At 40.5% G+C, this 27,643-nt stretch overlaps 1 protein-coding gene across 3 annotated transcripts in view; it reads left to right on the top strand.

Annotated features, from left to right (window-relative positions):
- The window catches only part of SLIT3 (slit guidance ligand 3), an 821,799-nt gene that overhangs the window by 459,669 nt on the left and 334,487 nt on the right, over positions 1 to 27,643 (top strand). The window contains exon 1 of one of the 3 annotated variants that reach the window (XM_007473987.3): positions 7,988 to 8,133. The exons of the other annotated variants lie outside the window; for them this stretch is intronic. Within the exon in view, the coding sequence (XP_007474049.1) occupies positions 8,078 to 8,133 (56 nt within the window). The 5' untranslated portion in view covers positions 7,988 to 8,077. Of the gene's footprint in view, positions 1 to 7,987; positions 8,134 to 27,643 lie in introns of those variants that run through there. 3 annotated transcript variants of the gene reach the window in all.

Here is a 27,643-nt window from a genome sequence, read left to right as displayed (position 1 = left end):
ATCTATTTAGTGCCATACCCATTGAACTACCAAAATACTTCTTCACTGATTTAGAAAAAACCATAACAAAGTTCATTTGGAAGAACAAAAGATCAAGGATATCCAGGGAAATAATGAAAAAAAACACATATGATGGGGGCCTTGCAGTCCCTGACCTAAAACTATATTACAAAGCAGCAGTCATCAAAACAATTTGGTACTGGCTAAGAAATAGAAAGGAAGATCAGTGGAATAGACTGGGGGAAAGCGACCTCAGCAAGACAGTATACGATAAACCCAAAGATCCCAGCTTTTGGGACAAAAATCCACTATTTCATAAAAACTGCTGGGAAAATTGGAAGACAGTGTGGGAGAGACTAGGAATAGATCAACACCTCACACCCTACACCAAGATAAATTCAAAATGGGTGAGTGACTTAAACATAAAGAAGGAAACCATAAGTAAATTGGGTAAACACAGAATAGTATACATGTCAGACCTTTGGGAGGGGAAAGGCTTTAAAACCAAGCAAGATATAGAAAGAATCACAAAATGTAAAATAAATAATTTTGACTACATCAAACTAAAAAGCTTTTGTACAAACAAAACCAATATAACTAAAATCAGAAGGGAAACAACAAATTGGGAAAAAATCTTCATAGAAACCTCTGACAAAGGTTTAATTACTCATATTTATAAAGAGCTAAATCAATTGTACACAAAATCAAGCCATTCTCCAATTGATAAATGGGCAAGGGAAATGGACAGGCAGTTCTCAGATAAAGAAATCAAAACTATTAACAAGCACATGAAGAAGTGTTCTACATCTCTTATAATCAGAGAGATGCAAATCAAAACAACTCTGAGGTATCACCTCACACCTAGCAGATTGGCTAACATAACAGCAAAGGAAAGTAATGAATGCTGGAGGGGATGTGGCAAAGTAGGGACATTAATTCATTGCTGGTGGAGCTGTGAACTGATCCAACCATTCTGGAGGGCAATTTGGAACTATGCCCAAAGGGCGACAAAAGAATATCTACCCTTTGACCCAGCCATAGCACTGCTGGGTCTGTACCCCAAAGAGATAATGGACACAAAGACTTGTACAAAAATATTCATAGCTGTGCTCTTTGTGGTGGCCCAAAACTGGAAAATGAGGGGATGCCCATCAATTGGGGAATGGCTGAACAAACTGTGGTATATGTTGGTGATGGAGTACTATTGTGCTAAAAGGAATAATAAAGTGGAGAAGTTCCATGGAGACTGGAACAACCTCCAGGAAGTGATGCAGAGCGAGAGGAGCAGAACCAGGAGAACATTGTACACAGAGACAAACACACTGTGGTATCATCGAACGTAATGGACTTCTCCATTAGTGGTGGTGTAATGTCCCTGAACAACTTGCAGGGACCCAGGAGAAAAAAACACCATTCATAAGCAAAGGATAAACTATGGGAGTGGAAACACCGAGAAAAAGCAACTGCCTGAATACAAAGATTGAGGGGACATGACAAAGGATAGACTCTAAATGAACACTCTAATGCAAATACTATCAACAAAGCAATGGGTTCAAATCAAGAAAACATCTAATGCCCAGTGGACTTACGCGTCGGCTATGGGGGGTTGGGGGGGGGGGGGAGGAAAAGAAAATGATCTATGTCTTTAACGAATAATGCTTGGAAATGACCAAATAAAATATATTTAAAAAAAAAAAAAAAAAAAGTAAGACAGGTTAAGGAATAACATCTAGTATGTCTTTGCTGGGCTTTGATTCCTACTTTTTGTCAATGCAGGATTTTGTTTTACATGAACTCAACACACATGAATTCAGGTATTTGCAATCAGCAATCGGAAAAAATAGAAGCAGAAAAATACATAAAATAACATTTTTTTAAAAATTACGAGCTCAGTTCACACCATTTCCCCAAGCAGCATAGTCTCACAGCAGTTTACCCAGTCATGCTCACTCTGACTCTGAGAAGCCTTAGGATGGGGTTATTATTTCATTGTTTTGCTTCAAACATTACCTCTTGCAACAGTCTTTGTCCAGATTTCTTATTTGTAACAAGTTGTGTCTTCACCAAAGCAGGGTTTCTCTCTCTCTCTCTCTCTCTCTCTCTCTCTCTCTCTCTCTCTCTCTCTCTCTCTCTCTCTCTCTCTCTCTCTCTCTCTCTCTCTCCCCCTTTCTCCCCCTCTCTCCCTCCCCCGCCCCCCTCTCTCTCTCCTCCCCCAATTTAGTGGTTGATAATGGCCCTGAAGTACAAGAGTCATGAAATACTTATTAAATAATGGAGTTCACTATTACAAATTATTTTTAATTTACTTGAAAGATCTTGGACATGTACAAGGAAGTCTTACTATATTTACTTTTTCAGTCATTTTTGACTTTGTGACCCTCTTTGGGGTTTTCTTGACAAAGATCCTGGAGTAGTTTGCCATTTCCTTCTCCAAGTCCAACAGGGTGAAATGATTTGCCTAAGGATGGCATAGTTAGTAAGTGTTTGAAGTCAGGAAGATGAGTCCTGATTCCAGGCTCTGCACTCTATGCATTGTGTCACCTAGGGCCCCTTGCTTCCTATTACCAAGACTTCTTTCCAGTCTCCTGTATTCCTGTAAATGGTATTGTTCAGAAGGCTTGGGAAGGTATACAAATTGCTTGATGATTTTTTCCCCTCTTTTAAACTCAAATTGAATTTTGACAGTAACCTAAGAAGAACAAAAAAAAATGCAGCTGTTTATATAGAATATGCAATTCCTTTGCCTGTATCATATTTGTCAGCTAAATGCACAACTTGGTCACGATGAAGGAAATACCTTCAGGAGGGGACACAGCAATTGAATATTCTAAGGTAATTGCTTTAAAAGTTTCAGAAGGGAAAGTCGCAGGATAGGTTATGAAGTCTTAGTTTAAAAAAAATATTCTGCAGTGAGAGGAGAGGAATTGGAGTCAGGAAAACATGAATTTGAATTCTGCTTCAGTCTCTTGGCTATGTGACCCCTTGGACAAATCCTTTGACTTCTCTCAGCCACAGCTTCCTTATCTTTAAAGTAGAGATATTAATAACATTTCTATTATAAGGTTCAAATAAGATTATATATGAAAAGGAGTTTTGCCCATTTAAAAACACAATTTCAGTTGCTATTATGCAAATTCGTTATTAACTTCTTCATCTAAAAACGTGATCTCCTGGACTAAAAGTTGCAGAACAGATAACCTTTTGCATTGACAGAAAAAATTTCTTCCTTCATTGTTCCTTAAACCAATGAAATCACACAGTTCTGGAAACTAATGAAATCACAATCTAGTCTAAAAAATTATCATTATTCTTAACTCACCACCTAAAACTTTTCAAGAAATCGTGGAATTTAAATTTCACATGAAATATACTACTTTCTTTTAGTGGCAAAAGATTGCTATTACAGGAGCAGCTGGGTGGCTCAGTGGATTGAGAGTCAGGCCTAGAGACGGGAGGTCCTAGGTTCAAATCTGGCCTCAAACACTTCCTAGCTGTGTGACCCTGGGCAAGTCACTTGACCCCCATTGCCTAGCCCTTACCACTCTTCTGCCTTGGAACAGATATTTAATATCTATCCAAAGGCAGAAGGTAAGGGTTTAAAAAAAAATTGCTATTACTTCAGATTTGTCTGACCTCTGTGGCTTTGAGCTTTCATTTAATCTTTCAGTCTGCCAATTTTCATATCTTTGAAATGGGGTTAATAATACCTTTTGTCATCGAGTTCTTGTGAGGATCAAATAAGACAGTGGATATGAATTTGTCCAGAAAAACTTAATGTGACGAAGCTATGGTGGCCGTGCTATTCCCTGTCAGAAAAGTTGTTTGGTAGGAAACATGGAAGCCTAGAAGAGAATTAAAATATTCTTCCTTCTTGCAGTGGAAGTTTGTACAAGAATTGGTGCTTATATGAAGAAATCTTCTCCTTTGCCAAGTGGCTGGGCTTTTCTGTAATGGATCAGATACAACCTGCTTCAGTTTAAAGAATTGTAGGAAAGGATGATATCATGGAGTGGTAGAGATGAAGTATGTGGTCCAGCAAATGGAATTCTGTATTGAGAATCAGGAAGATTTGGCATCAAATCCTTCTACTGACCAGTGTGGCTACTGGCAAATAATCACGTCATCTTTTTCTAAGGTAGAAGAGCAGTAAGGGCTAGCAATGGAGGGTCATACAGCTAGGGAATGTCTGAGACCAAATTTGAACCCAGGACCTCTTGTCTCTAGGCCTGGCTGTCAATCCACTGAGCCATCCAACTATCCCCATATCACTTAACCTGTCTAAGGTTTACTTTCCTTCTTCAAGTGGGAGTGATATTAAGTTAGTACCCACCATCGGTGCAGAGATTGCACAGTGGATAGAGTGTCAGACCTGGATTCAGAAAGATACCATCTTTGCTCATTCTGACACTTACTAATGAGGTGCCCCTGGGCAAGTCACTTTACCCTGCCTCAGTTTCCTAATCTGTAAAATGAGCTGGAGAAGGAAATGACGAACCATTCCAGCATCTTTGCCAAAAATACCCCAAAAGGGGCCACAAAAAGTCAGACATGACTAAAAAGACTGAATAACAATAAGTGCCCAACACCCGGGATGGTTGTAATAATCACATGAGATCATGTCTGTTAAGCAGTGTGTGAACCCAAAGCACTGTTATTATTATTATACAGTTCATCTCGGAGGTTAGCAAAATGAGGTGCAGAGAGAGGAATAGCCTTGCCCAGTTCTCCTTTTTGTCCTGTGCTGTAGACAAAGTAGCCCAGTCCTCATGCCCACAAGGTTCCACTCTGTCCAGCTCTTGATTCTCAAGCCGGGGCTGTCTCAGGGCCACTAAAGGTTAATTACAGTATGAAAACATTTTGAAATAAGCTGATATTAATGCGAATGTCAAGTTATATCTGGCAGATTAAACAGCTCCCTGTCCAAACTGGAATAAGTCCTTCTGACTTGGTAACAAGTTGATAAGCACGCTCTGGTACCTAAAGCCAAGCGACAAGGGAACTCGTTAACAAGGAAGGTGGCCAAAGTAGCCTTGATGGGGAAACTGGTAGGGAGATGGTTACTTTGTAGAGAAAGGGGATCACTTGATACATCACCGAGAAAGGGAAGCTGGACAAGCATACACTTCTGTGTACTAGGTTTGGGGACATGAGATTTCAAAGTATTAAGAGAAAGGATTGGCCTAAAGTTGAATTGAGAAAATCAGGCCAAAGGGGATGAAAAACACACAAGAATGAAGTTGTAAAGACAAACAGAAGTCGTTTGGACTAAGAGGAAATGGAAGAACTATAAAAAGAGATGCATAGGGAACTCATCAAACAATTAAGCTTTGAAAGGGGTATTTACAGAAAATGGAAGCAAGCTTGAGCAAGAAGATGAATCCAGAAGTGGGACATGGTCCTCTAAGAAAAGTTATCTAGTATTTGCAAGGAATATTGACGACAAAAAAGTTCTTTAACTGGAGGAAAGGCCAAGAAAAGGGATAAGATCATTGCTTAGGGTGAATTGGACAAGATAATGAATGCCAGAGAGAATGTAGAGCTAGTCAATTAATAATACTATTAATAACTAATAAAAATAGCTCTTTGAGGTCTGCAAAACACTTTACAGTTTATTTATTTGGTCCTCACAATAAATCTGCAGTATAAATCCTACTATTATTCCCCTTTTGCAGATAAGGAAACTCAGGCAAACAGGATAAGTGACTAACTGGGGTTCCCACATCTAGTATCTGAGGTCAAACTTTAACTTGTGTCTTCTTTACTCCATATCTAATACTCTATCCACTGCACCAACTAGCTACTTTATTTTTTTTTTGTTTCTTTTAAATTTGCCAAGCATGATGCCTGCAAAGGACAGTACAGAATTAATAGGCAGTTTAAACTCAAGATAGAAAAAGAGATAATAAAAACAACATAGATGTTAAAGGACTCCTTATTAGATAGAGATCTATGAGCAAAAGCACTAAGTGACCCCATGTTGGAATTATTATAGAAAGTGTTCTTGGTTAGCCATGAATTCAACTATTTTCTAAGGCTGTTTCTAAATCTTTTTTTTTTCTTTTTAAAAATAGATTTTTATTTGAATCTTTTGTCTTTCCATCACTTAGGTTTCTTCCTGTATCTTTTCTCTGCCCCCTCTTAGAATATTGTGCCTAATAACAGAGGAGTTCTTTTTTTAAACCCTTACCTTCCATCTTAGAATCAATGCTAAGTGTTGATTCTGAGGCAGAAGAGCAGTAAGGGCTAAGTAATTAGGATTAAGTGACTTGCCCAGGGTCACATAGCTAAGAAAGATCTGAAATCAGATTTGAACCTAGAACCTCTTATCTATCTCCAGGTCTTGCTCTCTCTCAACTGAGTCATTCTAAATCTAAGAGTCAATGATTTCTTTTTTTCTTGTTTCTTGAGTTCAATGAATCCCTGTTTGCCTTATTCTTATCTCAAGTCAGTCAATTAACATTTGTTATGCACTGCTTTTGTGCCAGGCACAGTGCTAAGAAGAGGGTATACAGAGAGAGACCAAAGACAGCTCCTGCCCTCAAGAAGCTCTCAGGCTAATGGGGAAAGCAATGAGCAGGCACATATATATGTATAGACAAGCTATATTCAGGATAAATAGGAAATATTTTTTTTAGATTTGAAAAATTATATTTATTTAATATCTATTTATTTATTTAATTAATTCTTAGTATTTATTTATTACTATTTACTATTTAATTAATTTAGAATATTTTTCCATGATTACATGATTCATGTTCCTTCCCTCCCCCTCCTCCCACCTTTTAACCTTCTATTTTAGAATCAAGACTGTTTATTGTTTCCAAGGCAAGAGAGGGGTAAGGAGGGTTAAGTGACTTGCCCAGGGTCATACAGTTGGAAGCATCTGAAGCCAAATTTGAACTCATCACTAGGCCTTGTTCTCAATCCCCTGTGCCACCCAACTGCCCCCTCTGGTTGACTCTACTACTGAAAGTTGCAAAGAATTCTTTGGGTGGCATTGGTAAAAGGACTTTGCTCCTCTGGGAGCCAATAATCTCACAGGTCTGCTCCACATCCCTCTTTCCTTTGTACTTAGTAGAAGCTTACCTATTTTTCCTTGGAAAACTCAAAGCAAGTCCACCTATCTCATGAAAAGTTTGTATGACTCTAGAGCCATAGCCCACACCTCTATTTTAATGGATTGCCATTGAATAGAGAAAGCACTTGGGTATGGCTACAAGACTAAAACAAGGCACCTTGGTCTCTGCCATCTAATTTTTGATGGAGGAAAGAACAGCTACAAAGAGTTATCCCATGTCTCATGAGCCCCACTTTGTAACCTGCAAAAATAGAAAGAGAAAAAAAAGACCCCCACTATTCAATTGATTCACTAATGGGTTCTGGCAGCATTTGTATTACTCTGAAAAAGCATACAGACCACCACTGACAATGTCAAACTCATAAATTGCTCTTGTTAAAACCTGGATGTCAAAATTAAATGGGAAACACCTGGAAAACAAGGCCCTGCCTGTCCTTGGGAAGACCATGAGTGCCACTAAGTGGTGGGAGGAAGATTGCTGAAAATAGACCTTTCTGCTGTGTCTTCGCTGCACACTATGCCATTCAGCTCCGGGGCTGATCGCAGCTGCTGGGGCCTCCCAAATGGACCGATATCCCATTATGTGGAGCTCTGTCTCCATTAAGTTGTTGGGCAGAAGTATTATTGACAGCCTTGAAGGCCACCACTCTGGTGCAGCTCTCAAAATTCTGATTTCTTTGCCTCTCCTTTGAGGAGACATCCATCATTTTAAACCACCATTGTTTCTGTCCCAGCTCAGAGAGAGGAGGATGTATCTCCTTCCCTGTACTGGAATCTCTCTGAGTTTTCAGAAATCAAACAGTAAACAGTTGATTTTTTTTTCAGTTCCAAAAGATACCCATTTGCATCTGTATCACCCCTACTAGATGCAAATGGGTACCGTTTGGAACTGAAAAAAATCAACTGTTTACTGTTTTAGTACTCAGTTGTGAACATTCTAGGCGTGATATGAGTCTGTTACAGTGATCTGACTGATGACTCAGACATTTGTGATAAGAAATGAGAGTGTTTCTTTGGTACCCAATGATATATCATCAACAAAAACATTTTCCAAGGTAGGTAGATGCTTCCATATACTGAAAATATTTCATTCTTACTTCTTTGGGATGAAAGTAAGTTACAGAGCTTAGAAGAGCAGTCTGTGAGTGATTTTATTTGCTTAATCAGTGTTTGGGGAGAAACATGTTGGTTTGAGAAAAGATTTGGTAGAAGGTACAGGTTAAAAGCTGCTATTTTATCTGTGGGCAATTCCTGGAATCGAAACTTCCTTTGAAAATAAAGATTGGCAACTTCTCCTCTAATTCCTCAAGTCTTAGAGCTGACTAGTGGTCCTGGGAGGATGGATGACTTCACTATTTTCCAAGTAGGGATCATGTTTCAGAATCAAGACTTGAACTGAAGTGTTCCTGACTCTGAAGACCATCAGGTAGACCACAGCTGCCTCTACAATCAATTAATCAATCAGTATTTTTTAAGGTGTCAGTCAGGGCAGCTAGGTGGCAAAGTAGATAGAATGCCAGCCCTGGAGTCAGGAGGACCTGAGTTCAAATCTAACCTCAGATACTTACTAACTATGTGACCCTGGGCAAGTCACTTAACCCCATTTGTCTCAGTTTCTTCATCTATCAAATGTGTTGGATAAGGAAATGGCAAACCACTCTTTCCCCAGAAAACCCCAAATAGGGATCATGAAGAGTCAAACACAATCAACAAAATAACCACAAGTACCAGACACTGTGCTAAGTGTTAGGAATACAAAAAGAGACAAGACAGTTCCTACCCTCAAGGTGCTAATCACAAAGTGCTTTAGTGTGTGCACATATCCATACATTTTTATATTTACACAATGATTACATCACAAAGAAATGAGATCTAGAGTATAGAATTGACCACATCTGTCCATTCTTATCCCAACCAATCAGATAATAGGCACAGAGTCCCATATTACAGGGAGGAAAATATTAAATAAACCAATATAGTTGTCTACATATGGTTGGCTTTTCTTTTTCTTGATTAAAATACTTAAGGCATTTTAATGGCTACCAAATCAGTTCTTTTCTGTTCTTTCCCCTCTTATGAAACAGTCATCACAAACCTTAAAAGTCATTAGCTTAAGGCTAATAATACTAATAATGCTAATAATAAAGCCTTATTTCTGTAATATGCAGTAAAAAAAAAGTTGGAAATCTGGAACCAGGTGGCTTGGGTTCAAATTCCATTCTGCTGCTTACTCCTTGAGTAACTTTCGATAAGTTATTTAACCTCTCCGGGACTCATTTACTTCATCTGTAAAATGAGGGTATTGGACTGGGTGACCTCTGGGGTCCCTTTCAGCTTTAAAATCTATGACTCTGTGATTGAGGAAATAGTCAGTACTCTCTGGAGTAAATGCTTGCTACCATCTGTGGCTGATTACCTCTGTTGCTTAGAGTGAGACTGCTGAGGATAAGTCATGAATTCAGTCCCCATATGGACCAGTTAGCTGGTCTCTGTTCTGTGGCCAAAGATTGCAGTCCTAGCACCCACAATTTTTCAAATTCATGCCCTTACTTAAGGAGGGAAGAGAGTGAGGGAAGGAAGGGGGAGGGACCATGCATAGGCTATGGTTCCGGAGAATGCGAGTGGTGCCATCTTTACCCACTAAGGGCAACAATTTATTAGGAATCTGATTTAGGAGTTGTTAGGAAGCAGAGAATGCCATGCATTTTCTCAAGAGAAATGCTTCAATGTTTTGAATTCAGAGTGCTGGCCAAAATATATGAGTGCCTGACAGCTGTGCTGATTTGTCCAAAGGAGCCGTGGTGAAGAAAACGATCCATTAGGTCAGAGATGGACAATTGGAATGATGAAAAGTCTTGGGTCCATGTCCTGTGAGGATCAATGGAAGAGCTTGTGCACATTTAGCCTAGAGAAGAGAAAAGCCTCAAGGGTCTCTGATATCTGTCTTCAAGTATGTGAAGGGCTGTCATGTAGAAGAGGGCGTAGATTCATACAGGAAAGGGGGAAAGAAAAACAAGGTTGGGAGCTACAAAAAGGACAATTTGGGCTTGATCTGAGGGAAACCTTCCTAACAACTGTTGTTCCATTTGCATTTGACTCTTTGTGACCCCATATGGGATTTTCTTGCCAAAGATACTGACATGGTTTGCCTTCTCCAGTTCATTTTACAGATGAGGAAACTGAGTTTCCTAACAATTAGAGCTCTTCAGAATTGGAATGAGCTGCTTGCTTCAAGAGAGGACAGGTTTCCCCACGTTGGAAGTCTTTAAGTTGAGCCTGGATGAGTCATGTGAGATCTAGCATAACAGGAATTCCTCTATGGTCAATGAGTTATGTGAGGTGGCCATTGCTATCCTTTCCCAGTCCCAAGATGTATGATTATGTGACTTGTGACTGAGAATCTGTAAAAGTTAGGTCCATGGTGGAATTCCCTAAGACTACTTTTGACTTGCATTTTATATAATCTTCCTTGGCATAAGGAGCCTCCTCCTGTTTCTTTTGGGGGCCTCCCCTTTCCTTCTTCTGCCTTTCATGCCTCTCCCTCCTCATCCTTTCTGGGCTCCTCATCTCCCTCTTGGACCCTTTTCTTTCCCCTGCCCTTCCACGACTTCCTCTTCTTTCTTCAGACTTCTCCATCAGACTTTTTCTCCTCCTCCTCCTTTCCTCACCCCTGATCTTCCTCCTTCTCTTCTCTCCAGAGTGAAGCCTTTGGCTTGAAGTAGATGTGAAGGAGTGAAGGAACTTTCCCTGGGGCAGCTAACTTAGAAGAGGGGGAAGGAATGGAAATGCATCAACTTGGGAGAAGTGATACCAGATGTGACTTTGGTGCCAACAATCAACTTGAAATGTAAACGTGCGCAGTGCTCTAGTAATAAAGCTGTTACAGCTGGAAAGCTTGAGAATAGAAAGAGAGGGGGAGCATTGGGGGGTTGGAGAGAAGGGGTTAGAGAATGAGCCTGGCTTACTAACCAAAGATGGATCAGTATCTGGTCTTTGCATATATTTATGCCTTCAGCATCCTTTTATGTTTTTTAGAAAGGTGATCCATCTTCTCCCAAGTTTATTAGAGGTAATTTTCCAACATTGCTATAAAATATTGCAGGCGGCCTCTCTGATTCATAGCTTCATTTATAACCTTAGTCCACTTGGGGATTTGGGGGTAATATTTCTCATTAAATAAATTTACCAATTTGTTGGGACCACTTCCTACTCCCTCTCTGTCAGAAAAAATCCACCCATAAAATCATATCTGAACAATGGAGAGAGAAAATTCCCACTTACCAACAGGTGAGTTTGGAAAGGAAGATGAGAAGTATGAGAGAGAATGTCATTGGGGGTAGTAGGATGATTTTTCAGCTATAAGAATGTCAAATAGAGTTTTCAAATGACACCCCTAAGTTGTCACACAAGGCTTTTTCTGCCCCTCACATGGCCTAGTACCTCAGAGAACACAGCCTGGGTCTATTTTCCTTTTCTGTGCCACTCAGATTGTCTTCTTTTGATGGTGCCCCATTTCATGAGCTCTTGGGGATGCAGAGACACTAAGTAGGCCAAAGTTGTGAGTCTTGCCTCTCAATAAATCTGATCCCCCTTAGTGATGAGACCCAGTTCTTCTGTGAAACCCATGAATACCGGTCTTTGGTTCTGCCAAAGGAGAGCTCGGGCCTTTCATCTTTGCTGAGGAAATGTAGGAAGTTGCAATTTAGATGAGTTTTAGAGGAAGCGAGGGATTCTAAGTGAAGAGGGAGTATATCCCAGGCATAGGGCACAGTCTGTGCAAAGGTAGAGAAATGAAAGGTATAGCAATGATTAATTAATATTATTGTTTTGCCAATGCAAACATACTTATAATTAGAATATTCTGGAGACAGCCCCTGCTAGGGATTTTAGTGCACCTAAATTATTCCAATCTTTTCTAAACCCTTACCTTCCACCTTAGAATCAATACTATGTATTGGTTCTAAGGAAGGACTAGGCAATGGGGGTTAAGTGAGTTGCCCAGTCTCACACAGCTATGATTCCAATTTCTAACATTTTTTTTTTAATCTCAAGATGAGACAACAATCCAATGCCTCTATTTTTAAAAAGTTGTCTTCATGTCTCATCATCTTTCACCCCAGGTAGCATTCTTTCCTGGTTAACCTTTGATTATCTATTGAAATTTAAATCCATTTCCCACCTTTGAATACTTGGTTTATTACTCCTTCTCCAAAGCTTTTTCCTTTCAGAGATACTTAAGGAGCCACTTTATAGCAAATAGCTAGAGGGAGAAGAAAAACAGAAAACAAAAAAATTTTTTGTGTAATCATAAAATCAGGCCTAGGATTGAAGAGTCTGTATATTTAAGCTAAGTACCAGTACTTATAAAGGCAGCTGGGAGGGGGTGGGGAGTGGAGAGTGTTGACACTAGAGCTAGGAGGACCTTAATTCAAATCCAGCCCCAGACACTTACTTAGCTAGAAGGAAATGGCAGAACTCTAGTTTCTATGCCAAGAAAATGACCCAAATGGGGTCACGAAGGCTCAAGACTCAACTAGTTGATTGAATAACAACAAACCAGCACTTAAATTTTGCTGGTTAGAAGGAATTTGCCTCTTATCAGTTCAGAGAAGATTTTTTTTTTTAAATCCTTACCTTCCTGATTCCAAGGCAGAAGAGCAGTAAGAGCTAGGCAATGGGGATCAAGTGACTTGCTCAGGTTCACACAGCTAGAAATGTCTGGGGCCATATTTGAACCCAGCACCTCCTATCTCTAGGCTTGGCTTTATTCACTGAGAGCCCTAGCTGCTCCACATAATGTTTTCTTGGTTCTGCTTATTTCGCCCTTCATAATTCATGTAGGTTAGCCTGCCATTTCTTATGGTACAGTAGTATTTCATCACAATCATATGTCACAACTTGTTTAGCCATCCTTCAGTTGATATGCATCCCTTCAATTTCCAGTTCTTTGCCACCACAAAAAGAACTGCTATAAATATTTTAGAGTATGCAGATTCTTTTCCTTTTTCTTTGATCACCGTAGGAAATAAACTTAATAGCGATATCATTGGGTTGAAATATATACAGTTTTTAACTCTTTGAGCATAATTCCACATTTCTGTCCAAATGGTTGGATCAATTCACAGTTCTAACAACAGTGTATTGGAGTCCCCATTTTGCCACATTCCCTCAAACAATCGTCATTTTACCTTTTTCTCATTTTAACCAATCTAATAGGTATGATTTGATATCTCAGTTATTTTGATTTGCATCTCTCTAATCAATAATGATTTTGATTTAGATTATTTTTTCATCTATAGCTTTAATTTCTTCATCCAGAACCTGCCTGTTCATAACTTTTGACCATTTATCAATTGGGGAATGGCATACATCCTTATATATTTGACAAAGTCCCCTATATATTTTAGATATGAGGCCTCTATTTGAGAAACTGTTACATTTCCACCCAATTTGTTGCTTTTCTTCTAGTCTTAGCTACATAAGTTTTATTTGCACAAAAAATTTTCAATTTAATGTATTGAAAATTATCCATTTTATATCCCACAGTGTTTTCTATCTCTTGTTTATTTGTAAACCCTTCTCTTGTCCATAAATCTGCTTGGCAATATGTTCCTTCAGCCACTTTTATTTAGCTTGTCTACTCTGCTGAGAGAATTTAGATTTCTCTTCCCCTGGGAAAGTGCCAACACCTTTCAGACTCTCCCATACTTCCTTTTCTCTTTGGCCTTGCCCCTGAATATCTCCACAGCCACATCTCCAGATGTGGGGAGCAAGGAAGGCTTCAGTCAAACTAGTCTAAGAAGAGCCAGGCACCTGTGGTTGGAGTTTGATGTCACAAAGGACTAATCACTCAGCTTTCTGAGAGAAAACCCAGCTGTCAGTAGGCAACAGTCTGGGAATATAATTACCCACCTACAGATAGCTCCTTTTGGATTTGCCTTTGTTCCTAAATGTTAAGCACTTGGATGATTAGGCAAGAAGTATACTGCCCAGTTTTCTACCTGCTCCTGGACAAGCAGTGTAGGACAGGCCAAAGGAATGGAGCCCAAACACAGAGAGAATTGCAAGGAGTAGCATCCTTCCCAGCTGAGCTTTCTCACAAGAGAGAACTTTAGCAGCTAAAACTCCTATTCTCAGACTCTGCCAGGCTTGGGATAAGCAAAGGAAGTCCATAGTCATTGAGCTTCTTATTTAGAAATTGTGGGTGATGAAGCAAGAGCAGACCCCCAAAGGCCCTCTAGAAAATAGCCCTGGCTGACGGAGAAATCCTATTTCACTAGTTGTACCATTTGTGTTTTAGAAATGTATATGTGGAAATAGTATACTTCTACTGTGATTTAATCAGGAGTGCTTAATGTTTTCTGTGTCATCGACCCCTTTGACCCTTGGTGAAGCCTGTAGACCCCTTCTTGGAATGTTTTTAAAAGTGTAAAATGAAATACGTGGGACTACACAGGAAACTAGTTATACTGAAATAGTTGTTAACATTTTTGTTTAAAGTTCTCAGACCCCAGGTTAAAAACTCTTGTTCTAGAGGGTCTAGACTTAACCCAAGGGTTCCTGAGCATTTTTATGTCACAGATCGCTTTGGGAGAGCCTTTAGGCCTCTTATCAGAGTAATGTTTTTAAATAAGTAAAGGAAATAGTAAATTTCAACAAGAGCTTAGTGGAAATTATGATGCCTTTTTTGTCCCATCCAAGTTCTTGAATCCCCTGAAATCTCAGGTTGGGAGGGGAGAGAGAGAAAGAGATAGAGACAGACAGACAGACAGAGAGACACAGAGAGAGAGAGAGAGAGAGAGAGAGAGAGAGAGAGAGAGAGACAGACAGACAGACAGACAGACAGAGAGACAGACAGACAGACAGAGAGAGAGAGAGAGAGAGAGAGAGAGAGAAAGAGAGAGAGAGAGAGAGAGAGAAAGAGAGAGAGAGAGAGAGAGAGAGAGAGAGAGAGAGAGAGAGAGAGAGAGAGAGAGAGAGAGAGAGAGAGAGTTGTCTCTCATTGGATATTGTACAGATCAAACAAAAGGGAAGATCACATAAAGAGCAAGCAACTTCCTAAGCAACTTGATCCTTTAACTATTTACCTTGAAAGCTCACCCAGGAACCAGGAGAATCCATCTTGTTTGGTCATTTTTAAGTCATGTCTAATTCTTTGTGACTCCATTTTTTTAGGAGTATGGTGGATGTTCTTGGCAGAGATACTAGAATGGTTTGCCATTTCCTTCTCCAGTTCATTTTATGGATGAAGAAACAGGCAAACAGGGTGTGTGCAGCTTCCCCAGAGTCACACAGCTATTAAGTGTCTGAAGTCTGATTTGAACTCAGGAAGTCCTGATTCTAGGCCCAGCATTCTCTCCCACTGCACCACCTAGCTGCCCCTATCTTGTAGGGCAGTTATGGGCTATTTCTTAATCCCTCCTAATCTTTTTTTTTTTTAACCTTTACCTTCCATCTTGGAATCAATACTGTGTATCAGTTCTAAGGTAGAAAAGCGGTAAGGATTAGGCAATGGAGGTCAAGTGACTTGCCCAGGGTCACACAGCTGTGAAGTGTCTGAGGTTAGATTTGAACCCAGGACCTCTCATCTCTAGGCCTGGCTCTTAGTTCATGGCGCTCCACCCTCCACCCCATCATGATATCACAAAAACCAGGAATATGAACAGGAGAGGCTATATACAGCAAGGGTGAGTTATAATCCAGTCACCTTGCATAATCCATGATTGATTTTTCAGGTCATGATTGACCTAGTGGGAACCCTTGCCCTTTGAACCCAAGGCCCAGCCTGAGGAGGGGGCTGTATTGGAGCATGATCAGGAACTTCGGGCAGGGTCCTTTCCATACCTCAGCTGAACAGTAAAGGCAGGCTCGGGGTATCAGGGCATTCCACAGTGAGGCTAACCTGCTGTGAAGTTTTCCTGTTCTAGCATGGTCAGGGAGTCAGCGCAGACACGGTGGGAAAAGAAGAAATTCAGAGTAGAAAAGCACCTGTGATCACCCAGCCTTTCCCCTGGATGTCACTGTTGTGCTACATGATCCAACCTGAGTTAGCACTTATTTGGCTCTTAAAAATCCCTCCCCAGCATCTGTCCCTTGGGGCTGGCGCATCTCGTTTGACTGCTCAATCGGGGGACATCAGGCTGAATTTCACACAGCGCAACAGCTCTGACTTACACCGGGACTTTCAATGATTGAGCAACAGAACGTTTCAGTCCCCACGAGATCCCTCGGTTCCAAGGCAGGGATTGCTTCCCAGGCTCCAAGAACCAGAATAATGGCAAGACCCATGTCAGTACCACAGACAGCAATCCATCTCACTCTCTTCTATGAGGCATCTTGCCAAGGGAATGAGACTTAAGAGCAGGGCTTGGAGGGCATCACCTACAAAAGCTAGAAAGGGGTCTAAGATTGGGAGTTGGAAAGGACCTTAGGAATCCTCTAACTCAATGCTCCTTTTACAGATGAGGAAACTGAGTCTCAGAGAGGGGCAGAAACTTGCTCAAGGTCATCAAAGGTATTAAGTACCAGAGTTAGGATTCAACAGGTCCTGGGACTCCAGAAGCCCACTGGTCCTGCCATCACACTATCCTGCCAGTCTAAGATGCCCAAAGCATGTCATGGAGAAAGATTTCACTATTAAATGTAGCCATTTTTTAAAAGTCTAGATTAAAAGGGGCAAAAGGGAGTGTTTAGGTTTAAATCCTAGATCCTTGGAGAAATCAAAAGGAACCTAGAGGGAAATCAAGTCAAGTAGGTGGCCTAGGGAACATGAAAGAAACAAAAGCTCTTCTCCATAGAATTCTTGCTGTGTATACACAGAACTACTATCTTGGATATTTTCTTTGCATGAAAAGTAGAGTTGCGGCCTCCAAAAGTGGAGACAATCACTTCTTTAAAGATATAGCGTCACACTATCCACATCCAGAGGAAGAACTGTGGGAGTAGAAACAGAAGAAAAACATTTGCTTGATCACATGGTTCGATGGAGACACGACTGGGGATGTAGAGTCTAAACGATCACTTGCACATATTAATAATATAGAAATAGGTCTTGATCAATGATACATGCAAAACCCAGTAGAATTGTTCATTGCCTATGGGAGGAAGGAGAGAGGAGGCAAGGGAAAGAACATGAATCATATAACCATGGAGGAATAATCTGAATTAATTAAATTAAAAAAAAATAAAAAAGATATAGTATCAAGGGCAGCTAGGTAGCAAAGTGGATAGAATGCCGCCTAGGGTGAAGAGGACCTGGGTTCAGATCTTAACTCAAACACCTCCTGGCTGTCCCTTGGACAAATAATTTGAGTTTGCCTAGTCCTTATCCCTCTGTCTTAGAGTTATTACTAAGACAGAAAGTAAGGGTTTTGAGAGAAAGACAGAAGCAGAGAGAAGAATAGTATCCCTGACCTCCTTAGGACCTTTGTTTAAAAACAAACAAAAAAAAACCCTTTACTTTCTGTCTTAGAATTCGTACAAGTATTAGTACCAAGGCAGAACAATAAGCTGGGCTAGGCAGTGGGATTTGAGTGGCTTGCCCAAGGTCACAGAGCTCAGAAGTATCTGCAGCTAGATTTGAACTCTCAGGTCCTCCTGACTCCAGACTTGGTTTCTATCAACTAAGCCACCTAACTGTCCCATTTAGGGACTTTTAAATTTTGGTAGAATGACCAAAAGAAGACTTGGAAATCAAAGAGGAAAATGAGAAATAAGAAGCAGTGTGTCTCCAGAATGGTCTTGGAGGGAAAGGGGACCCAGATCAGGAGACAGGAGTATTTTGGTCTTGTAGGTGGACCAGTCTCTAATGGTAGCTTGCTTATCCTGATTCCATATATAAATATCCATCAGAAAGCTTTCTAACTCTAACTTTCCTTCTTTTTATTTTAAACCCTTACGTTCCATCTTAGAATCCAATCTACATATTGGTTCTAAGGTAGAAGAGTGGTAAGGGCTAAGGCAATGAATGGGGTTAAGTGACTCACCCAGGGTCACACAGCTAGGAAGTGACTGAGACCAAATTGGAACCCAGGACCTGGCTCTCTATTCACTGATCCACCTAGCTACTCCCTCATGTTACTCCTTGAATGGGCTTCCCAACTAGAGAGTTTTCCCATCATACAGTTTTAAGTGGGATTTTTTTTTGTACAAATCTGTCTGGCATAAGTGTGAACAGGTAGTGTAAGCCCTGTCTTCCCATCACTTGACAAACTCCAGGATCAGTCCCAGAGAGAATGAATTTCAATATTCCTGACTTAAAGCTGGGAGACCAAATCCTAACAAGAAAGCTAGCACCAAGAGAGATCTGGGGCGGTGCAATGGAGCAATGGATTTGGAGCTAGAAAGCTAGCTTTGAAATCCCAGTTCTCTTGATCACCACTATAAACTTTGGCAAGCCGTTCAACCTCTGGGTTTTAGCTCCCAAACTCACATTCCTAAAGCACAACGACCACCATGCCCCGGCCTTGCACTTTTGTATCCCCCCATGCCATTGCCTTTGGGATAAAAAGCAAACTTCTCTCTTGAGCATTTAAAGCCATTCTTAGCCTGATCCCAGCCCACCTTTCCAGGCTGATTACATGTTATTCTGCCTCCACTCCAACCAAATTGATATTTTGCTCATGCCTATATACAACATTCCAATTCTTGCCTTTATTCTCTTCATACACTATTGCCTATCTCAAATGCTTTCCCTTCTCACTTTTATATCTCATAATCCCCGGCTCCTTGCAAAGTTAACTCAAGCTCTGCCTTCAAACCACTGTTTATTTTCTCTCTGTGTCTGTGTATTATATTTTTTATCTGAAAACATTCTTTATATAGTATATAATAATACATGATAATTCAATTTAAAAATTAGAATTAAAATAATGAAATTAATTGATATGATATCATACATAATATATATATAAATTCTTCAAATGCAGGGACTCTCACTATTTTATTTGAACCTTTAGTATCTAATGTGTTATATGGAACATAATAAATGTTTAATAAATGCTTATCAATTAATCTTTAAAATGGGACCAGAAGATCTCTAAGATTCCCTTAAGTTCTAAATTTTACATTCTAAAACAAAGACCAGAAACCTTTACCTTTCCTGTCTACACTTACCTATAATACTAACAATTAAGATTTGATTTCTGACATCTGTCAACAAGTGGGAGTGACTGTGTGGTCCAGTGGATAGAGTATCGGGCCTGGAGTCAGGGAGACAAGAGTTCCAAATCCAGACTCATATGCTAACTAGCTTTGTGTCCCCTGCCAAGTCACTTAACTCTACTGGCCTCAGTTTCCTTATCTATAAAATGAGCTGGAGAAGGTTATGGGAAATCACTCCAGTGTTTTTTCCAAGAAAAGCCCAAATGAGATGATGAAGAGCCAGACACGAGTGAACAACAACCACCACCACCACAAGTGAAGGGAAAGCCATGTCTTTCTAGGTGGGCCCATTCTACTTTAGAATCACTAAATATTAAGAAGCTTTTCTTTATATTGAGCCAAATCTGTTTTCTGTAACTTCCATCCTCTGGTACAAGAAAAACAAGTAAAATCTTTCTTCTACATAACATTCCTTCAACTATATGAAGATACCTACAAGGTACTCTCTTTATATTCTCATATTTTTTTTAAATTTTATTTATTTATTAATTTTAAACCCTTGCCTTACACCTTAGAATCAATATTGTGTATTGGTTCCAAGGCAGAAGAGTGGTAAAGGCTAGGCAATAAAAGTTTAGTGACTTGCCCAGGGTCACACAGCTGGAAAGTGTCTGAGGCCAGATTTGAACCTAGGACTTCCCATCTCTAGACCTGGCTCTCTATCAACTTAGCCATCCAGCTGCCCCTTCATCTTTTTTTTTTCTCAAAGAGGTAGATAAGTGACATAGGGAGTATAGCCCTGAACCTAGAGTCAGGGAAATCCCACTGGAAACACTTCCTAGCTCCTGGGCAAGTCACTTAGTCACTGCTTATCTCAATTTCCTCATTTATAAAATGAAATAATAATAGCACATTTACTTCCCAGGGCTTTGGGGAAGATTAAGTGAGACATTTGTAAAATGCTTTACAAACTTTAAAATACTATATAAATACCATAACATTTAAACTCTCTATAAATGCTAGCTATCATCATGATCATATTTTTCCAAGATAAACACCCTGACTTCCTCCAGCTAATCCTCATATATCCTAATCTTGAGATCCACCCTGCCTACCATTCTGATTGCCCTCATGAATGTTTTCCAGCTCATCAACATCCTTCTAAACTACGGTACCTAGAACTGACAGCAATAAACCAGATATGGTCTGATACCTCCCCTGGATGGACACGAGGCCTCTGAATTCCATCTTGGTTCCCCTTCACTTTTTTGGCCGCCATATCACCCTGTTGACTCACATTAAGCTTTCATTCTGCTGAAACTCTAAGATCTTCTGTGGATGAGTTGTTGCTAACTACACCTCTTCCATTATTTATTTGTGCAGTTGATTTTTTTAAAACCCAAATGTAAAATTTTACATGTATTCCTATCCAATTTCATCTTATTATATAAAAAAAGCAATCAAATTAGCGTTTTGGCAGCCACTTTTCTAACCCATCAAAATCTTTGGATCTTGACTTTATTACCCATTATGTTAGCTTGGTGTCATCTAAGTTCATTAAGCCTCTCATCTATGCCCTAATCAAAGTCTTTGATAAAAATGTTAAATAGAGCAGGACCAAGTTGGGGTCTCAGATACACTCCCCTAGAAACCTCCTTTCGTTTTGACATCGAACCATTAATAACCACTACTCTTTGGGTTCAACTAATTCTCAGTACAGCTAACTAATACTATTGTCTTGTCCACCATATCATCCACCAGAATAAAATGACTTTGTCAAATATTTTGCTGAAATATAAGCAAGCTGCTTCTCTGGCATTCCTTTGACCTACCAGTCTAGTAACTGTCAAAAAGGGAAAAGAAGTTAGTGTCGCCTCGTCTGTATTTGTCCATGCCACACTGGCTCAGTGATCAGCTTCCTTTCTAGATGTTCACTCTCCATCCTTTTAATAATATATTCAAGAATGTCACTTGACATAGAAAGAAGTCAATGGTGTGTGGAGTCTAATATCATTCCCTCTTTGAAAATCAGAGCATTTTCCTCTCTCCAATCTGATAGTTCTCTTATTCCCCATGATTTTTCTTTTCTTTTGTTTTTAAATCCCTTCCTTCTGTCTTAGAATCAACACTGTGTATTAGTTCCAAAGCAATTACTATTGTAAGGGCTAAACAATGGGGGTTAAGTGACTTGTCCAGGGTCACAAAGCTAGGAATTATCTGAGCTCAGATTTGAACTTGGTTTTCAAACCCCTGAGCCACCTAGCTGCCTCCTTCTCCATGATTTTTCAAGGATCACTGAGATGGCGCAGCAGAGAAAGTGCTAGACCTGGAAATAGGAAAACCTGAGTTCAAATCCAACCTCAAACACAAACTTTATGACCCTGGGCAAGTCACTTTGCTGCTCTCTACCTTAAAATGAGGATAATCATAATAGCACTAATCTCCTCTAGCATGTTGTGAGAGTAAAATGAGATAATACTTTGAGTGTTTTATAAATGTCTAAATGCTTTGTTATTATTATTGTTGTTATTAGCCAGTTCACACAATAACCAAGGATGAAGTTTAACTGGGCTTAGTGATTTGCATTCAGTGTATTAGAGGGAGCTAAGACATGTATATGAATAACTGTAGTATAATGAAAATACAAGAATTGCTATGTTCATTTAGAAGACAGAGTGATGATATCCAGCTGGGAAAAGGAGGGGCATCTGAAGACTTTGTGGAGAAAATGTCATTTGAACAAAACCTTGAAATTATCCTAAACTGGAAAACCAGCTCCAATAAATCGTTGTAAGCATAAGAGCCTCAAATCACAGAGAATGGGAGAGAAAAGGAGAGAGAGGCAGGATAAATTTGGAGTGAGAGCCACCCACTGAGACAGGCTGCCATCTCCATCTTCTGGCCTTGGACAAATGCTTTTGCCTTCCTGGGCCTTCATTTTCTCATCTCTAAAATGAGTGGTTCGGAGGAGATGATCTCTAACGTCACTAGATTCCAAGAAAAATGCTTGAAAAAAGATTTGTTTCCTTAATTCTAGGAATCCTTTGTTCCCCCAGCATCCCACTGACTCCAGTTTCCCCTTCCATAGCTGCCTGTAGGTGGAGGCTTCCGCGTGGGTCAGGGAAAGGGACCTGGATGTATTTGCTTTCTGAGTCTACGAAAGGAAGAGCTGAGGAAGGGGCTGTGAAGTTTTTAGAAGGGGGTGGAAGAACTAGAAAATGTGAGGGGAACCAGAGCACACTCTGAGTGCCAAATTATTGCAGCTGAATGACTTTTTAAAACAATTTTCTCAACTGGGTTAATTGTTCTTCCCCGAAGTATGGCTGCCTTTAGGAGCCTGGTTTTCTTTACTCCAAGCAGTGACCCATTGGAACAGACATATTCCTCCCTGCACAGGGGCTCCGGAGCAGCCTGGGACTTGTGGTCCATTTCTCCTGAGCCCACTTTCTGAAGCCGGACATGACCCGCCTCTCTCCCCTTGGGGGACAGCCTCCCCATCTCATGTTGGGGAGCCTGTGACTCAAACCAGGACTGTGTGGAATAGCGAAATAATTACCAAATCTCAGGCTGTTATCCAATTACTTTGACATGTGGCCATTCTAGGGAGCTAACTGGATTAAGTTCATTATAAAAAGATTAGTTCTAGGATGGGGACTGTACATAACAAAGTGAGCCTTCAGTGAGAGTGTGCCGGGCCACAGAGGACATTGGGCTAAAACTGTGAGTGAATGGCTTTGTTTATTGAATTACTTACTGTGTGGGGACTCACCGAGGAGTTTAGTTAGAGCAGAGTTGATAGCAGGAAAGAAATTGTCAGCAGTTTTCTTGTTTGTTGTCTGTCTATTTGGAGCGCCGCCCTCCAGCACCCCCTCTTTGTCCGAGTGGAGCCCCTAAAGCAAGGGGTCGCTGTGGTCAGGGGGAGATCCCAAGCCAAGATTTCAGTTAGTGTGTGGCTCAGTGCAGCCTGTACTGGGAATAGAGAGTCTATGAGGGTCTCTATACTGTCTCACATTTCTGTGGAGCGCTCCAGGCCCGACCCGCCTTCTGACACTCGGGCCCTCCTTGGCAAATCACTTAGGCTCTCCCCGTTCTCAGAGACAGCAGAGACTTCCATGGTAAGGGGATCTCCTTTACATTGGGAAGTCACTGTATCAGTGATATTCCATGGCTGGTCTCTATCCCTCTCTGCTTTACAAGGTCCTGAAAATAATAATAATAAATAGATAGATACATAGATAGCATGTACTTAAGTGCAACTTTATAAAGCACAGTGAATTGAGAGCCAGGTCTAGAGATGGGAGGTCCTGGGTTCAAACCTGGCCTCAGACACTTCCCAGCTGTGTGACCCTGGGCAAGTCACAACCCCCATTGCCTAGTCCTTACCACTCCTCTGCCTTGGAATCAATACACATTATTGATTACAAGATGGAAGGTAAGGGTTTAAAAAAAAATAGAGGGGGGCAGCTGGGTGGATCAGTGGATTGAGAGTCAGGCCTAAAGATGGGAGGTCTTGTGTTCATATCTGGTCTCAGACACTTCCCAGCTGTGTGACCCTGGGCAAGTCACAACCCCCATTGCCTAGTCCTTACCACTCTTCTGCCTTGGAATCAATACACATTATTGATTACAAGATGGAAGGTGAGGGTTTAAAAAAATAGAAGGGGGCAGCTGGGTGGATCAGTGGATTGAGAGTCAGACCTAAAGATGGGAGGTTTTGGGTTCATATCTGGCCTCAGATACTTCCTAGCTCTGTGACCCTGGGCAAGTCACTTAACCCCCATTGCTTAGCCCTTACCACCCTTCTGCCTTGGAATCAATACACATTATTGATTCTAAGATGGAAGGTAAGGGTTTAAAAAAAAAGATAGAGGGAGTATTATTATTATTATTATTACTACTATCCCAATTTTACAGTTGAGGAAACAGTCAGACAGAGGTTAAGTGACTTGTCTGGGATCCCACAGCTATTAAATGCCTGAGCCAAATTTGAACTCATGTCCTCCTGACTTTAGGACCAGCACTCTAACTTCTTTACCACCAAGTTGCCTGGTTGAAGAAACATCTGAGTTCAAGTTTCATGCTATTTTGACTATATTATCCACATGCAAACTCCATGTGTACATAGTTTGCTAAACACAGATGTATTATATGGTATATGTCTATATATGCTTCCATATGTATGTGTATATATAGCAAAATGCCACCAGGTAGCATGTGTGTGTGTGTAGCTAGATGTGTGTATCTCAAAATGACAAAATGTGTATACATTAAAATGTCATCCTGTGAATATGTGTGTATGTGTGTGTGTATATATATATATGTACATATATATACATATATATAAATTTATATATATATATATATATATATATATATATATAAATGCCATCGTAGGTGTGTATCTCTAAATGCGTTTATCTATAACGCATTGCATTTCCTTGTTCCCTGAGCCAGGAAGATTTGACTTTAGACAGTCCCTGCCCCACACTCCATGACCCTGAGCAAGCGGCTCTCTCTGAGAGGATGAGTTGCAGAGAAGAGGCTGACCCGTGTCAGGAGAGGGGGTATCCCCGTCTGTACCAGCGACATCCCAGCGCCAGTTGCTAGCCTCTTTCCTAGGTGTGCATTTCACGTCTGCGTTATAAGGGCCAGCACGTCTGGGTGTGCACTTGTACTCTTAAACTCTAAAAATACACTTGCTAGTCCAGACCCATGACGGTCATCACTTTGCAGCCCTTTTGGGATATTCCAGTGATAAAATCACCAAGTTCTCTGGCCAGGTAACCTGGAGCACTAAGATGATGATCAATCACTTGCTTGTGGTCTCAGTGCTACTAGGTGCCAAAAACTGGATTCGAACTTAATTTCCTTTCTCTGGGCCCGATTGCTATCTTTTCACATATTTGATACTAATTTGTAAAAGACCTAGAATCAATTCTTTTGTTTTCCCTCTTAAATCAATTCTACTGATAGTAGCAAAAAAAAAAAGCCTGGAAAAACCAGATTCTTCCTTGTTTAGTTAAAATTTCCCCTTTGCCATGAAAATCCTGGTATCATCTTTAGAAAATCAACCTTGTGTGGTGCATTGGAAAGCATGATATGTGTAGAGTCAGAGGATCTGATTTTAAATTCCACCTCTACTATTTTCTACCTTTATGACCTTGGGCAAGTCACTTAACCTTTCTAGGACTGGTTTCCTCGGCTCTAAAATTAGGGATTTGAATAAAAAAATCCACAAGTCCCTACCAGGTGATGATTCTAAGACAATAACAACAACAACAACAATAATAATTCTGCTATTATTGTTCAGTGGTTTCAGTCGTGTCTGACCCTCTGTGACCCCATTTGGGATTTTCTTGGCAAAGATATTAGAGTGGTTTACCGTTTCCTTCTCCAGTTCATTTTACAGATTAGGAAACTGAAGTAAACAGGGTCAACTGATTTATCAAGGGTCATATAGCTGAATGAATGGATGGATGGATGGATGGATGGATGGATGGATGGATGGATGAATAAAAGGGTCACATAGCTAGTTAGTGTCCAAGTCCAGATTTGAACTCAGGAATGAAAAATATTTATATAATACTTACGTGCCAGGCATCGTGCTATATTATTTCATTTGATCCTCACAACAATCCCGGAATATAGATACCACTATTATCCCCATTTTACAAATAAGAATACTGAGGCAGAAAGGTGTTAGGTGGCACACCTAAGGTCACACTGTCAGTAAGTATCTCAGGTCAGATTTGAAGTCAGTTTTTCCTGCCTCCAAGCCTAGCATTCTATCCACTACAACATCTAGCTGCTGTAGGATATGATCCTTCTGCACTATGCTAGCCAAATTTTAGATGTAGAAAGTATCACTGAAGGGGCTCCCTAGGCAAGGTTCTTCTCCAGAGTTTGCAATTGGCGGAAGGGGGCAACTGGGTGGCTCAGTGGATTGAGAGCCAGACCTAGAGACGGGAGGTCCTAGGTTCAAATCTGGCCTCAGACACTTCCTAGCTGGGTGACCCTGGGCAAGTCACTTGACCCCCATTGGCTAGCCCTTACCACTCTTCTGCCTTGGAGCCAATGTACAATATTGATTCTAAGATGGGTGGTAAGGGTTTAAAAAGGGAAAAAAAAGTTTGTGCTTCCTTCAAGAAATGGGCCTCTATTCTAGAGTTTCCAGAAAGCCCTGAGCTTTGTTTGGGGACCTCAGTGGCTGAATATCTCTCCTCCCTTAGCTCGCCATACCTTTCTCCTACCTCTCCATTCCTTGGGCTCCTACTTTGATCTTTTAGGTGTCTTCACCACTTACAAAAGGTGTCTTTAGGACTCGCTAGCTGTATGAATAATGTGGGTTTTAATGGAAGACCTCAGCATGGGTTAGAATTTAATATAAAATTTAGATGCTCCTATCATAAATGAGAGTGGCAGATCAGAGTTGAACATCAGATTCATCCGCTTAAGGAGCCAGCATGGGCCCCTGGAATTGATAACATTCACTATATACTTCATACAATATTAATCACAACAGAGTCTGGGCATGCAATGTTGATGAGGGGGTTTCAGCGATTCTTGTATCTCTGTAGTGCCCACACGGGTCTCAGAGCCAGAAGGCGCACACACCCCCCTTTACATATACATAAAAAGGCACCTAGTCTAGTCCCAAATTTAATAGAGGTCATCTTAGAAAAATGAATGACTGGAAAAGGAGAAATGAGGTGATTCCAAACTTAATAGCATTCAGGAAAAGTAGAAGCAAATCAGATTTTATACAAATCTCTAGTGATTCAGAAAGTATCCAAACAGATATAATGAGGAACAAACAAGCAAAATAGCCAAGCTAAGCCTAAAATGGCTTTTTACCTATTTCCAAAAATTCACAGGGACTAATCAAGTTTGAATGGATGCCAGAAAGGTATAATGAAAAAAGTGCGAGATTTTGAGTCAGAAGACTTGCACTTGAATCCCAGCCTTGCCTCTGGCTACCTGGGTGACCTTGGTCAAGTGATTTAACCTCTTGGGAACACAAGTTTCCTCATCTATGAAATGAGGGAATTGGAACGATGACCTCTGAGATCAGTCCCAGCACCATGTCCATGAGCTTATGATGCTCTCCCCCACCCAAACTCCTGTGGGTTGGTTCATTCTGATATGAAGCTGTCATATTTCACTTACTCTAAGAACACTCCCATGAATTAGAGCCCCATCATGTACTATGAGTGATACCACATGGATTAATAGTAGATGTGCCTTGGGAGAATTTTGAACCCTCCTTCCTTGGAATTCTTCTTTTAACCATTTCAAAGGATGGTGAAATCCATTTTCTAAGTCATTTATATATTTCAGTTTACAAATCTCATCATGATAAAAGCAAGCCTTAATTTATTAGGCTTATTAGTCAATAAAACAGCCAACCTTGAAAGGTCAAGATTTGGCATCTCATAGATTTATTTGGGGAATGGCAATGTGGCC

This window comes from Monodelphis domestica, chromosome 1 (assembly GCF_027887165.1).
Source record: "Monodelphis domestica isolate mMonDom1 chromosome 1, mMonDom1.pri, whole genome shotgun sequence".
In the NCBI taxonomy this organism is placed as follows: domain Eukaryota; kingdom Metazoa; phylum Chordata; class Mammalia; order Didelphimorphia; family Didelphidae; genus Monodelphis; species Monodelphis domestica.
Note: the sequence above shows the minus strand (reverse complement) of the source record. Positions and strands in the feature narration are given on the sequence as shown.